We start from the raw sequence: 15,801 nt of genomic DNA, 5'->3' as shown, positions 1-15,801 counted from the left end.
CTGCAGCTTTGAAAATAAACTTCTCTCATGGCTGTCCATGCCGACAATCCTGACAAGAGAGCTCTGTGGAAAAGGAGTTGCAGTGTGAGCATTCCTCATGAGATACGTGTTCTTCCTTGCTCTGTTTTTCTTTGTCTCTCCGTAGAATGCTTGTACCCACTGGAAATTAAATTGTTTTTTCTATTTTTTAGATTTCTGTCATAAGGGACATGCCCTCACCTGACAGAGGCAGAGAGAGAGGGAAGAGAGAAATTCACCCCTTGGGAAGATGGCCATGCCACAATCTCTTCTCCGCTCTCCTCTCTGGATTTGGGCATGCACACACAGGTGCCTGGCATTTCTGAAGCCACCAGGCCAGGGACTTGAAGCATACAGTTAGCCATGTGGAATCTAGCACCTTAAACTCACACTACCCACTGGCCCTAAATATATATGTTTTTAAAATTGTATCCTTACAGGTTCAATATGTGGTTTCGTGTGCTCATACACAGTGCCATAGCTGCCGTAGTCAGTCAAATTATCATGTCCACCTTTTGAAAAATTAAGGTTAGTTTTGTTTTGGTTTTGTGCCATGAGCACCACACCCTGCTCCCAACAGACTTCCAGCTGTGGGTAGGAGGTCAGAGGAAGGGCCAGGTGGTGTCAGGGCAGAGTGGATTCACCCACAGAAGGGTCTCAGGGGAAGCTTCAGCCACGCCCTCTGCACTTGAGCTCTGCCAGGGCACTTGGGGGGGTTATACAGGGTTCCCAAACCAAGGCCCACAGTGCCCCCTGGTGCCTGCAGGACAAATGTCACCCACCTGTGCCTACTTCAGACAGAATGCCCACTTAGGGCCCTGAAACAATCCAGATGTTTCCTCAGTGTTTTGCAGGCACCAGCTCAGCCAGAAGTTCCCAATAACCCCCAGCAGCCCTGAGCTTAACGCAGGAAATCTCATCCCATCTATGACCAGGGACCATCATGGGAGGTGACATGATTTCCCCAAAGACCCAGACAATAGTGGGAGGAGCCAAGGGCCAGGAGACTCAGCTCAGAGCTACCCTCAGCCTCTCTCCCTGCCTCCTGCCTCCTTCTCCTCCCTCCCTCATACTCCTGGGCCCTCTTGTCACAGCCTCTCTGCTTTTTCCAGCTGCCCTGTCCTCCTGAGTTCTGTGGACAGAGGTGAGACCCCTCCCTCTGCTCCCTCCAGGGTAGCAAACGGAGGAGGGTGTGTCCGTGGTGACACCAGGGATGTCAGAGGCCTGAACTGGCTCAGCCACACAGGGCATGTCCTTAAATATTAAGGTCAGGATTCCACTTCTGTGCACTGAAGGCTGTTTTAATACAGTGAAAACAAAGGGAAAGGAGATACAATAATAAGACATTTCGTTTATAGGCTACAAGCCCATGATTGATGATAACAAAGACACTTCTAACTCAGACACACCAATGGCAAGTGTAGCAGGTAATCCCTGTTCTGCATTCCTCTTTAATATTAGTAACAAGAAACCCCACAAGTACAGGGGAGAACAATTTAAAAATGAGTAGGTGTACACATTTAATAATTAAATATAAATATATATTTGAACACATATGCTATACATGTGTGTATATATAGATGTACATGCACACCCCGGACACACACACACACACGTATATACAAGCATATGTTAAAATTATCCTCTCAGTGCTATTACCAGGTATATACAAGCGTTTGTTAAAATTATCCTCTCAGTGCTATTACCAGAACCCCCTAAGTTGTCTCTACTGTGACTTAATTCCCATTCAACTCATTATACTTTTAAATTTCCCTTTAATTCAATGATTCGTTTCTATGTAGGAATGTGTTTCCAACTTTGCAAGTATTTGTGCGTTTTATGATGAGATTTCTGTTACTGATTTGTAATTCCATTGTGTTATGTTTAAATAATGTGCTTCAGGGTATTTCCATCTTTAATACTATATTGATTCTTTGTAATGCTGAAAAGATCTATCCCGGAGAAGGTTGCAGGCACTCCCTGGAGGGAGGGGATAGGACCCTCCTGTGTCTGCAGACCCACCTCCTGCTCTTGGCCATGGCCATGGTGGGAGGGCAGGGAGTTCTTCTGCATTGGCTCCTTCAGGGCTTGCAGCTCCACAGCGACTCCCATCTGCGGACAGCACCCTGGCTTCCCCAGGCCATCTTCAGGTGAGCCTTCTCTGTGCTGGGACTGGGAGCAAAGCCCCTCAAAGCATCTCCCCTGGGGCCCTGCAGTGTCAGCTCTCAGGGCTCTTAGAACCACAGACCCCAGGTCAGACCTGCAGCTGCAGCTGCATCACTGAGAGCCCAGGGGTCTTTGCTCCCTGAGGTGCAGGTGCTCTGGGCTCAGCCCCAGGGAGCTCTCACTTCCTATAAACTGACAGCCAGCCCTTAACTTGCCAAGTCCTTCTCAGGTCACCTGGGTCTTGGTGCTTCACTGCCCGGCCATGGTCTTCTGTCCCAGTATCCTGCACAAGGAGGGCAGCTGACTGAGCTCATGGGAGACCACTGACCTGCAAGAGAGGATATGAGAGAGGAGGTGAGACTGAGGCCAAGGGGATTATACCCAGTGGCTCCGAGAGCCCAGGAGGTGATTCTCAGTGCGTTTTACAGGCACCCTGAGTTCTTCCCACGGGCTGATCCTGGGTCTCCTTCTGAACATGGGCAGAGACACCCTGCTGTGACTGTGGGACTCGATCAGGGGATGTTGACTTTGGTCTGGGAGCCGAGAGGTCCATCCTGGGTTGTGACAGAGTCCAAATGCCAGGTCTAGTGCCGGCTCCAAATTCAGAAGGGACCTTCCAGAGCCCGATACTGTGGCCCTCCTCCTCCCTCTGTACAGGGTGCAGTGCAAGGCTTGGACAGGTGCAGGGACCTACCCCAACTCCCAGCCACTGAGGGCTAGAGCTGGGATGAAAACACTTGCTATCCACATGCACATGGAGTGTTGAAAGAGTCTCCAGGTGATGGGAGGTTTTGCACTTATCCTTGAGGTCCTGGGACAGGTCATAGGTCTGTGCCTCAGTGTCCCCAGTGTGGGCAATGGACAAAGATAGACTCTGGATGGAAAACTGTGTGCTGTACAGGAGAGTGAGGGAGGGCTGCAAACTCCCAGAAACTCATATGAATGTCTATTTTAATTTTGTTGCCTTGAGGTGCTGCGAAAGTGTATGAAGGGATGAAAACTTACTGAGTCACCAAAAGCCTGAGCAGTGAGCTTGGGCCTCAATCGCTGGAGATAGGATCAAGAAACTGGGCAGCTGCTCCAGGAGAGACCAGAAAGCCAGCGACAGGGGAGAGTGGAGGAGCGTCCAGGGTTGAGGAACAGCTGTGTGGCAAGACATGGGTTCTCAGAGCATGGAAGACAGAGAGGGACACATGTAAGAAGGGGCCTCAGAGGAAGCATCAGTCATGCCTTCTTCCCTTGAGCCCTGCCAGGAACTTGGGTAATAAGAGTTTACAAACCAAGACCTACAGTGCCCCCTGTTTCCCACAGGATGTATGGCACCCTACCCTTGTCCCTACTTCATGCACAAAGACCTCTTAGGGCCCTTCATACAATCCAGAGTGGTTAGTGTTATACACACCCGACCTCAGTCTGTATTTTCTAACAATCCCCAGAAGCCCTAAGTGTAAGGCACCATCTCTCCTCCTGTCTATTCCAGAAAACAACTACTATGGCACCTGCTGGTCCCTTACAAAGAATTCTTAGGATGTTTTTGTGTTTTTTTTTCCCCCCCATGGGAGAGAGACAGAAATAGACAGACAAGATAGCAAACTCCTCCACTAAGGTTTCACACCATAGTCATCTCCCATCTCAGCCACCCTGGAGCATGGGCACACACACTGTCATCCAGCATGCTCAAAGAGGTGCTGAGATCCAAACCTAGACCTTCTCCAATGAGGATCTAGTTGTAACCCCACTGCACCACTACCTACTGTCTTTTATTATTATTATCATCATCATCATCATCATTATTATGTAGCTTGTGGAAATATAAATGGTTTAACATTGGAAAGTGTGAATGAACTTTAGTGGCAGCTTCAATGTTTACAGTGACAGCCTCAGCTGAATCTTACAGAGTCACTTCCATGTGAGTCTCTGGTCAGGGGTGAAGAGAGAGAGTGTGTGCAGATGTGGAGGTGCAGGGCGTGCAGGTACAGCTCTCATGCCAAAGTGTGTGTCTGTGGCTCACGGTACAATGGCTCCTCCTTCCCGAAATTCACCTTCAAACTGGATCTGATCTCCATTCTCAGAATGGAGAGCTCCTAGGATGTGAGGCTCTTTGTTCATTCCAAAAAATTTCATTGAACCATCAGATCTGCTGGGACACTAGGGGATCAGACTGGGAATTTAGGAGGGAAACCAGGGCTTTCAGATGCACAGTGGCCCCCACAGGTCCTAATGTCAATGATGGGGACAGCTGGCTCCTACATGGCTCCCCTGAAGCTGACTCTTCACGGAGACCTGCAAGCGCAGGCCAACTTGCAAGGAGGAAAGAGGCAGCATGAGGCAAAAAGGGTGAGTCAGTTGGTGAAGGTCCTTGGACACCTCTCCTTCTCCCTCTTTCATCTCTCTGGGTCCCCCAGCTGTACTTTAGATCCATTCTGGTCATTTACTTTAAATGTTGTTCTGCATTCTTAAGATTCTTGTTAATCATTGCCTAAATAACAGTTGGGCCATATGACCAATGACATCCTAGTGAGAGTTTCCATGATCTCTAGTCTCATTTTCTGTGAGATGTTCCCTCCTTCTATGACATCCCTGTGTCAAATAGACTATCTGTTGACATCCTCAGCTCCTTCATTCTTTCTGTCCTCATCACGTTTTATATGAACTTATTAAAATGGACAGAATCCCAGACATGGCTGAAGGCTAGTTTCCAACACTGAAGTTTCTGAGTAGTCCCCAGGGACAAAGAGTTTGCACAGGGATGAGCTCTGCAGGGTGGATGGTCATTGGTCCCTCCAGCCAGGCAGGTCCTCTACAGAATCAAGGGGACCCAGTTGTCGTAGGTGTTCACTTTTCATGTTTTATGAGAGAGCAGAAATAATACTTTCCCATTGGCCACAACTTTCTCACTACAGATGCTCCAGAGGGCCCTGTATGTGTAGAAAGTTTGTGGTATCAACAGCAAATTAGACCACGCAAAGGAAAGCATCTATAACCTCAAAGACAAAATCTCTGATTTAGTCTACACAACTGAAAAGAATAGAATAACTGTTAAAAATCAGGGCAACATATGGGATATCCTAGACATTATTAAACAACTGAATAGCTGCCTAATATGTATTCTAGAAGGCAAAGAGACAGGTAAAGGCATAGAAAATCACTTTCATGACTTATTAGCTGAAAACTTTCCAAATTTAGAAAAGCATGTGGACATTCGAATCCTGGAAATACAAAGGACATCAAAGAGATATAACATAAAAAGATGCTCTCCAATGCATATCATAGCCAAAATGGTAAAAATCAAAAACAAAGACAATATCCTAAAAATGACAAGGAAGAAACAACAAGTTACTTACAAAGGTTACCACATTAGACTAACATCAGATCTCTCAACTGAAACAAGGCAGACAAGGAAAGAATGGGTAGACACGTTTAAAACTCTGAAAGAAAACCAATTTCAGATAAGAATACTATACCAGCAAGATTATTCTTCAACTGAGGAGAATTACAATCATTCCTGGGTAAACAAATGCTGAAATAAGTATCCAAAATGAAAATAGTGCTTTGGGGAATGAACACTGAAGGCAATACTACACTAAGAAAAGTACAAGGAGATAATTAGTAGTAAGAGAACACAAAACAACTAGAAAAGAAGCCCACACATTTTGATAATAACATTGAATGTCAAGATTGAACTCCCTAACTAAAAGGCCAACGTGTAACTTCAACTATTTTACACATAGCAGGTAGAAGTGCAAATTCACCAATTATTTCATAGACACTTATTCCAACAGGTTTCAATTTAGATATTTATTTACATCATTACTCATTGTATAAAACTACATGATAGAGGAAAATTCAAAAATGTTACAAGTAGCTGAGTCTTGCTTTGGAATGAATTTTTAAAAAAGCAAAAATCAAGAACTTTGTAAACCCTATTGATCAGCAAATCACTGATGTTACCATGTCTTCAGTTTCAGATACCTCTTTCCAATTTTGTTCTGTGTTTGCTTTTTTGAGGACCTTTTTTTGTTTTTGTTTTTGTTTTTCTGCAAGTATAGTACTATGGTCTTATAAGGATGCACAGTGAGTGATTAAATGTTGTTGTTTTTTTTCCCCTATCTATACTTAAAGTGCTTTGAGGTACAGTTTCACCCGTCTCCAACTGGACCAATGATTGATATCATAGATTGTTTCAAAATATAAACTCTGGGTTTTATATTTTTATTATTATTCATTTAATTTAATTTGATATTATTTTGATTTTGCTATAGGACATGTGCACTCACCAGAGAGAAACAGACAGAGAGAGAGGAACAGAGAGAGAAAAAACAAGAAACCAAGCCACCTGGTCTGGAGCTTGAACTGTGGACAGCCATGAGGAAGTCCAGCAAATTAACCACCGTACCACATGCTGGCCCCACAGACTGGAACCTTCTATCTTCCACAGTCCTCTAGGAAAGTACAAGTGCTACTCTCATTGGCTATGCTTAGATTAACTTTGTTTAAAAACCTATCCTCATTAAGTTCTAAGATTTTTGGTGTTCTATTTTTTAAAAGAATTATTTAATTTAGTTTTATTCATTATTACTATTCTTAATTTACTATACGGCACATGTGCTCACTAGACAGAGGGACAGAGAGACACACACAGGCAGGGTGGGGGAGGAGTGAGAAAGCAAGCCTCCAGCTCTGGGAATTGAACCACAGTTAGCCATGTGGGAGTCTAGCACCTTAACCAGCCAAACCACCTGCCAGCCCCTCTCTGTTGTCCAATTTTTAATCAATTTGCTTTTCTTTAAAATTGTATTTTAAAGTAAAGGACATCAAAGAAAATGTAGTACATACTTCTAGAATGACCAGTGGAGAGGGTTTCGAATGTTCACAACATAATTTAGTGTTAACTGTTGATTTTGATAAATATGTTTATTGCCTTGATTTCTTTATTACACATCATAAACATACTTCTAACCACCATCCTGTACCTTACAAAGATGAATAGATGTAAATCATAAATTACAGTAAGTACATATATGAAAAATTACAGCCCTCGCAACCTGCCAGTGTGTCCTTAGACAAGTGACCTCTCTGGAGTTTTCTCATTCAGTAGAAAGGGGAGAGCGGATGGGACTTATGGATATTTCCTGTTCATGGTACAGGAATAAATGGCAATCACATATTCCAGATGCCTATCCCAGAAAGGCATGAACGTTGTTTGTCTCCTCGCCTCTGATTTACACAAGGAATTTGGGAACTCAGAAGCACTCCAACCCAGTGTTCTGGTTCTTCATTCATTCATCAGAAGTTCCTGGGAGCCACCAGGAAACGACTCAGTCAGCACTCCATGGAAATGCAGGGAGCATGACGGATGGTGTTTCCTGGTGTCTGCCCTTGCACTCAGGTCCTCTGTGCCTATCTTACACAGCATCCCCAAATCTCCAGCAGGGTCAGACCCTGCCAGCCTTCAGTCAACCCTGACACTTCTGCAGAGCATGTCTGGAGGGCCAGGGCCAGGGAGGGGCAGCCTGGGGGACCCAGACATGGAGGACCTGGGCCAGTGCACTCCTGGCTGTATCTCCTCAACTCACAGAGCTGCAGGAAGTGTGGCACCCGGACAGAGAAGGGGGTTTGGGTCTCGCTTCCCCATCTACTGTGTCACTGTGAGATGGCAATTGATGCGTTCCAGTGACTAACAGTAATAGTCAGCCTCATCCTCAGCCTGGGCCCCAGTGATGGTCAGCGTGGCCCTTTCACCTGAGCTAGAGCTTGAGAATCGGTCAGGGACCCCTGAGGCACGGTTGTTCTCCTCAGAGATGAGCAGACAAGGGCCCTGGCCTGGCTTCTGCTGGTACCAGTTAGCGTAACTCTCTCTTAAGCCGCTTCCCTGACAGGTGATCCTGGCTGTCTGTCCCAGGGCCACAGACACCAAGGTTAGCTGAGTCAGCACAAAGGGCGCCATAGAACCTGCAAGAGAGGACAGGAGAGGTGAGCCTGAGGCTGAGGGTCTCCTTCCCAGAGGGTCCACACCCTGCAGCACCCCTTGTGCTGAGCTGAAGGTCAGGCCAGGCTGGTCCCTGGTTGTGTGGGGCTGAGCCCTGGGAGCAGCACCTGTGCAGAGAGTGAGGAGGGGGAGCAGGAGAGAGGTCCAGGCCATGGTGGAGACACCCCAGAGCTCTGCCTCTGAGCCCACAGCTGGGGAGGGCCTCCAGGCCTTTCTTATCCTGAGGGAGAGGGGCTCCTCATGCAAATGTCCTCCTTCCTTCTGTGGCTGGGGGTGGCTCCCTGCTGAGCAGAGAAGGGCTGGGCTTCCAGGAGGGTGTCCATGGGTCTGTTCCCAAGGCCTGTGCCCAGGAGCTCAGATGCTCTTTGTTGTGGAAGGAAAAAGTTCTGCCTCAGCACACACAAACACACTCCACACACACACATTCACACATGCACACACACACACACACATAGATTCACACATACATCTCAGAGTAATAGTCTTCTTCTCTAGACTGGACAAGACCCCCTCAGTCCCCATTCCAGTACTGAGACTGTGCCTGAAGTGGGCCGGACAGAGTCTGGGCAGGAGCTGGTGGGGTGAAGGGTCATGCTGAGGCAGGGGAGTCCAAAATTCCAGAGTCGACACAGAGGAAATGCCCACATGCCTGGGAGGAAAATGTATTATGTTTCAAAAATTAAAGAAGAACAGAATATCTATTCAGGGCTTGGATAGATTCTTCTACTTGACTCTGAAAGAATGAATTACAAAATGGAGGACTGATAAATTCAAACTCATGGTAAAACCAAATTTAGGCAAAGCAACATTGAATAGAGCTTAGTTAAACAAAGGACGGGTGATTGAAATTGGGCAGCCTCCTGGAAGATCACTTCTGAGAGACTACGGCTGGCCGATTGGTTTACAAGGGCTATAAGTGGGCGGAACAGGAAAGTGATGGGTGGGTGAAAGGGGAAGTGTACAAAAATCGTAAGTGAGGGAGTGAGCTAGAGGAATCACTGGCTACAGCTGGAGGGTAGGCTGCAAGACCAGCCTAAGAGCGAGGCTTCCTGTGGTTGACTGAGCTGTGGCTACTAGGATGGACTGTGACTTAGCACCTGCTCAGGAAAACAGCCTAACGTGCAATTTCGGCTTCTCCACAGGAACCCAGGTGTGGAAGGACAGCAGCCGTTTTAGACCAGAGGAGTTCAGGTTAACACTCCTAAAATTTAAAATCTGATCTGTAAAAGTTATATTTTTCTAAAACGTAGAAGGCAATGTTTCATAGACGTACACCAAATTGACGTTAATTAATGAAATTGCCACGTCCTCCATCTTCCACAGTGAGCTTTCTCGTGGTCTGTTTATGAGGAAAGAGCTAAAGAGCACTTGTAATCTGCTCCCACACAATTCAGAATTGAAACCACAGTCAGACCCCTCTGCTTAATCCAAATGTCAGAGGAAGGGCCAGGTGGTATCCAGTGGAAAGTGGATTTCACCCACAGAAAGGCCTCAGAGGAAGCCTCAGTCATGGGCTTCACACTGAGCTCCCCCATAGGGTATCAAGGTGTCAAAACCAAGGCCCACAGTGCCCCCTGGTGTCCACAGGACTCACCTCACCTACATGTGTCACTACTTCCTGCACCAGGACTGCTTCAGTCCCGCCCACACAATCTGGGCAGTTTGCTGAGTGCTTTACAGGAACCGCCTCAGCCAGACCTTCCCAGTAACCCCAGCAGCCCTGAGCTTCAGGCACCATCTCTCCTCCTGTCTATGTCCAAAGGCCATCATGGGAGGTGACATGATTTCCCCACAGTCCCAGAAAGTAGTGGGAGGAGCCCAGGGGACTCAGCTCAGAGCTGCCCTCAGCCTCCCTGCCCTTCCTGACCCCTGCTCCTCCTCCCTCCCAGACTCCTAGGCCCTATTGTCACAGCCTCTCTTCTGTGTCCTGGGGCTCTGTCCTGGGTCTTGTGTACAGAGGTGGGGACCAATCCTCTATTCCCTCTAGGGCAGGTAACACGGGAGGGTGAGTCAGTGGGGACCCTGGGAACGTCAGAGGCCTGGTTAGCCTCCTCTGAGGTTGATATCCTGACCAGATATTTTCAAAGTCCTTTTCTGCCAAACGAGGGTAAATAATAATTTATGATACAATAATAATTAAATATCGATGCGTTTGTGTAATCACAAATGCATGCCCATCTGTAATAATCTGCCCTCTGAGCCAGGTCAGCAGAATCCCGTGAGCGCCGACCTGCCGCGTTCTATTTTCATTCTTCTACAAGTACTTTCCAATCTCCCTTTGGTCTTTTCACTGATGCCCTTGTTATTTAGGAGTATGTTTTCACATTTTTTCAGATTTGCGCATTCTAGGGAATTGTTATTCTACCAAATCCTAATCTCGTTCTTTTCTGTTTGAATCATATTCGTCTCAATATTTCCATCTTTTCAATGCAGGGGTTTCTCCCAATGCCTGCAGGAAGGTCCACCCTGGAGGAGGATCCAGGTGCCCTTGGGGAGAACGTGGGTTCTGTTGTGCTGGACGGGCAGTCCCAGGTTGTGATCAAAGGGCAGGAGAGGTCATCACTTTTTGGTGTTGGTCCCCAGGGAGGGACCCTGTGACCTGGGACTCCCTGAGCCATCCTCATCGCAGTGAGGCAGCAGGACACGGGTCAGGATCCAATTTTGGTCCGTGGTTTTTCAAGGTAATAATTTTCATTTCAATCCATAAACTCTGACACTAGCTGTCATGGCTGTGTAGACATGTTCATGTGTCAGAAATGTCTCCAAAGGGACTGTTTTATGGACTGTCTGCACATGCAGAAATCACTAATAACATGTTACAGACAGGTTTGCAGATGACAAACTCATGCAGTCAGAATAGAAGGGCCTGGGATGGAATTGGGGGAAGATGAGAGCACATAGGAGACTGTCTCGATGCAGCTCACTTCGAATTCACATCATTTATGTACCTCCGTTGAACACAGATGTGCTGGCGTGAGCAGCGGAGAGCAGGGCTGGAAACTCCACCTTCAGAAAGGCAGGGGACTGCTACCTCTGATTCATCCAGAGACCTCATCCACTCAGGTCCGTGAGTAGGGTGGGCCGTTCTCAGCTCCCCTCTGCCCCTCTGTACAAATCTGGACCAACGATTATGAAGGTCCTTTCTTTCAAGAGATTCTGAAACAGACTCCACAGTGTCAGTGGTTCTATAGGACACGGTGCTTGAGGTCAGCTGAGCTCCAAAAACATGGTTCTGGGGTGCACTGCCCTCAGAGCCCTACCACACAGCACACCAGACATCTACTGTGCTCAACAGGGTCCTACTGTGGGCAGGGAACATTGTCTTGACTCAAAACTTTTTGCAAAAATTTTTGCAAGTTTCAGACTCCAACTAATATATGATGAGACATTCTGTCTCCAGTCTGTCCTCGCCCAACGATGACAGTGGGAACTTGAGATTCTGACTATTCACAAACATAACAGCTCCAGGGGACACTCTACGACATCAGGGAGAGTGTCACCTTGTAGACAGCAGACCTGTGCACATTCAGGTCCGAGGGCGTTGGTGTAACCAGTGCTCCAGATCCAGTCTCCACTTTTAGGATATCTGTGTGACCTCTGGGGAGGAGCTGGTGTAGAGAGATGGGGACAGGGCTGTGGCCTCTGCTTGTGCAGGTTCCGGAGCCCCAGGCCCTGCCCCTGCTCCATGTTAGACGCACCACCTCCACCTCTCAGGGATCCCTGCTGGGCCTGCCTGACCTCAGGACATGGAGCACCCCACAGTTCTGTGCTCACTTCACAACTAAATTCTGGAAATTTTGGCTAATATGGAGGACTGAAATGCCTGATGGTGTTTTCCTACTCTCTGGAAAGAAAGTGCCTCAGCAAAGCTTGTCATACACCATCTCCTTCCTCCCTGATCCAGGATTAGAGAAAGAGCCTCAGCAAAGCTTCTCATACACCATCACCTTCCTCCCTGATCCAGGACCATGACACAGTAGAGCCCGGGATTTCCCCTCATGTCCACATGGTCCAGGCCCCAGGTCTATACTGTGACTGTGAATGGAGCTTTCATGATGCTGAAGGGACAACATGTGAACGTGTACTGTTCTCCACTCCATGTGAATGCGCACTGTCTCTGCCCTGCTCTCTGAGAGGGTGGGGAGGGCTCAGTGTCTGCATCAATGGGGCGGCCTGTGCACCTGCAGCAGATTGCCCTTTTCCAGCAGAGCTCACCTCTGGTCAGAAATTGCAAGTAGGAGGATTGCATTTCCACCTTCCAGGATCCATTCAATTATATTAGAGACCAGTCCCCTAAAGTGAACTTGTGGGCTTAGGTGGAATCACCAGTCATGCAGAAGGGAAAACTGTCTTTGAGGGCACCATTCTGCTGGGAATGCTCCTTTCTTTGAGAACAACCAGCCTGGAGCAAAGCCCACAACCTCTGGTTCCTGGATAAAGAACCCTGTCCTTTACTGCCCCCCTCCCCTGCCCCACTTGTAACCTGGTCTCGGCCACTGAGGGACCTTCTAGGCCTGAGTTTTCCAAATGAATTGCACACACACCACCCCGGGGATTATTCCTGACACATTCTACTGGCCACAACCCCCTTGTTTTGCTCCTAAGATTCAAATTCCTTGAAGTTACTACTTGATAGATACAGAGTTTCTATTTGGGGTGATGAAAAGCCGGGGTTGCCTAGAGGTGATGGTGGAACAACATTTTGAATGCACTTGCTACTGCTGATCTACACACTTAAAAATGATGAAAATGGTCAAATTTATGTTCGGTTGATTTCATCAAAATAAAAAAAAATTGCACACACTGGAAATAAGTAAACTGAGTATAATATTCATATAATGGAATAAAAAATATATAGATTATGATGGTAATTACTTTCTCTCTACTCGGTTACTGATAACATTGGGCCTGACTATCCTTTGTAAGGAAGTAAGTGAACTTTAAATAAGCAAACAGGTCGATTTAGTTTAAATGATGTTATATTTATATAAAGTCAAATAAGATCATTTTTGCAGTAGTTGATATGAAATTGTGTATATCTATATACTTTTTTTCTTTTTGGAGAGGTTTTTGCTATAGGGTGCGTGCGCTCTCCAGACAGACAGAGAGAGACAGAGTGATAGAAAGCGAGAAATCACCCCCCAGGGGGAATGGCCATGCCACAATCCCTTTTCCTCCACTCTCCTCTCGGGATCTTGGGCACGCACGCACACGCGCCCGGCGTGAGTTTAAGTCACCAGGCCCGGGACGTGAACCGCGGTCGACTACGTGGGAGTGCAGCGACATAGCCATTACACTAACTGCTGGTTCCTGAAATTGTGGATATTTTACAGTTAACTTTTTTTAGAATTTTAAAAATTTGTTTTGCCTTAGAGTGTGTATACTTGCCAGATAGAGACAGACAGAGAGAAGGTGAGAAATTACCCACCCAATGATACGGCCACACTCCAATCCCTTCTTCTCCATTTTCCTTCTCGGATTTTGGGCAAGCACACCCACACATCCATTGTCGTTTTCAAGCCACCAGGCCCGGCACTTGAACTGCAGTCGATCATGTGGGAGTCCAGTGTCTTAAATACTGCTGGTCCCTTTTGAAAAATTCGTATAGTTTTTGTGTTTTTCTCATGTTACAGAGAGAGAGACAGAGAGACAGGAAGGCACCTCCAACAAAGTCTTCACACCACAGTCCACATCCGTCTCAGCCACCCTGGAGCATGGACACACACACACACACTGTCACACAGCATTCTCTAAGAGGTGCTGGGACGCTAACCCAGGCCCTTTCCTATGGGTCCCAGTTGCATTCCCACTGCCCCACTGCCTGCTGCCTCTTTGTTCCTTTTTCTTCTTCTTCTTTTTTAATTTGGAGATGGTGTGGCTTAGGGACGTGTGAACGGTTCACACATTGAAGACAACTGTGGTGGCTGCTTCAGGGTCCACTGTGACAGGTTGAGCTGACGCTCACAGAGTCACTCCCAATTCTATCTGTTCTGGGGTGAAGAGAGAGATCTGAGCAGACGTGGAGGTGGAAGAGGAGGGCGTGCCTGTGCAGCTCACACCCCCAGGGGCCTGTCTGCGGCTCTCGATGCAGCTGGGATCACAACTCCTCTTTCCCAAGATTCACCTCAGCCTAGATCCGACTCTGCTCTCTCAGAACCCAGAGCTGCGAGGATGTGAGGCTCTTTTAACATCCCATTAAAATGCAAAGATCAAAACTACATTACAGGACATTGGGACATTGACAGTATGAAATTATGAGTTAAACTAGTTTTGTTTTTTGGTGCACAGCTGAGTTCTGCAAGTCCTGACACCCATGATTGGGACAGCTGGCTCCAAGAGGGCTTCCCCAAAGCTGACTATCCATGAAGACCTACAGCCTCAGGCTTGTTAGGATAAAGGTGGGAGGTACCGTGGGGTAGGAAGGCATGCTGACCCTCAGGGAAGGTACAACGGGGGCCTCTGGCTTCCCTCCAGGAAGCTCTGAACTGACCCTGTGTTGAGGCAGGGCCTGGGATCTTGGCCTCTGGCTGTCATCAAACAAACCCCTTGGGGATGGACAGGAACTGTGGGAAATAGGTTTCTGGAACATCAGCACCTTCCTGGGAGGGGAACACTAAGCTGCCAGAGCTCCCTGCAGTGCTGGGAGGGAGAGTCAGTCCTGAAGTGGGGTCTGGGGAGATCCCACAGGGCCTAGATTTGCTCTGTTCAGAACCCATGATGCCGTGGGAACCTGAGACTCAGGAGCTTAGCAGAGTTGGCCAGTCTTGGGTGTCTGAATCAAGGTTGGAGATCTGCACCAGGTGGGAGCCAGGGAGCACCAGCAAGGGAAGGATATATCCTTGTGTCTGTCCTTGCACTCACGTCCTGTCCCCCATCTTACTCAGCAGCCCCTGGATCACCAGGACAACCTAACTGTGTGAGCCCTACATGACCTTCCCTCTGCACAGCCCACATGGGGGACCAGATGGAGAGGGTGCCCTGGGGCTGCAACTGGGAGACCTGGGCCTGCCTGCTGCTGGCTGTGTCTCTTGATCTTCTGAGGCTGGAGGGAGAGTATGACTCAGACAGGGAGGGGGTTTGTGCCTTACTTCCCCATCTGCCTGTGTCACTGTGGGTGTATAATTATCATCATCCCATGACAGACAATAGTAGTCAGCCTCGTCCTCAGCCAGGGCCTTAGTGATGGTCAGGGTGGCCGTTCCACCTGAGTTGGAGCCAGAGAATCGGTCAGGGACCCCTGATTCCCGGTTACTATCCTCATAGATGAACAGTGAAGGGCGCTGGCCTGGCTTCTGCTGGTACCAGTGAGCATAACTGTTTTCAAAGTCTCCTCCCTGGCAGGTGATGCTGACTGTCTCTCCAAGGGCCACAGACAGGGCAGAGGGCTGAGTCAGCACAGAAGTATCCACAGAGGCTGCAAGAGAGGACAGGAGAGGTGAGCCTGAGGCTGAGGGTCTAATAGTCAGAGGGCCCCACACCCTGCAGCACCCTCTGTGCTGAGCCAAAGGTCAGACCAGGCTGGTCCCTAGTTGTGTGGTGCTGAGCCCTGGGGACAGCACCTGTGCAGAGAGTGAGGAGGGGGAGCAGGAGAGGGGTCCAGGCCATGATGGAGACACCCCAGAGCTCTA

General features: G+C 48.0%; 2 gene segments (V, D, J or C); both read right to left on the bottom strand.

Moving 5' to 3' along the window:
- Positions 1-7,861: 7,861 nt before the first annotated feature.
- On the bottom strand, positions 7,862-8,326 carry LOC102497722 (immunoglobulin lambda variable 3-19-like). The segment is given in 2 exon segments: positions 7,862-8,136; positions 8,281-8,326. Coding segments are annotated over 2 exon segments (321 nt in total).
- A 3,323-nt stretch (positions 8,327-11,649) lies between these two features.
- LOC102501446 (immunoglobulin lambda variable 3-19-like) lies at positions 11,650-15,801 on the bottom strand. The segment is given in 3 exon segments: positions 11,650-11,781; positions 15,262-15,587; positions 15,733-15,801. Coding segments are annotated over 3 exon segments (504 nt in total).

The sequence above is a fragment of the Tupaia chinensis genome, unplaced genomic scaffold (assembly GCF_000334495.1).
Source record: "Tupaia chinensis unplaced genomic scaffold, TupChi_1.0 Scaffold000035_1, whole genome shotgun sequence".
Classification (NCBI taxonomy): domain Eukaryota; kingdom Metazoa; phylum Chordata; class Mammalia; order Scandentia; family Tupaiidae; genus Tupaia; species Tupaia belangeri.
This window is presented reverse-complemented; position numbering and strand designations above follow the sequence as displayed.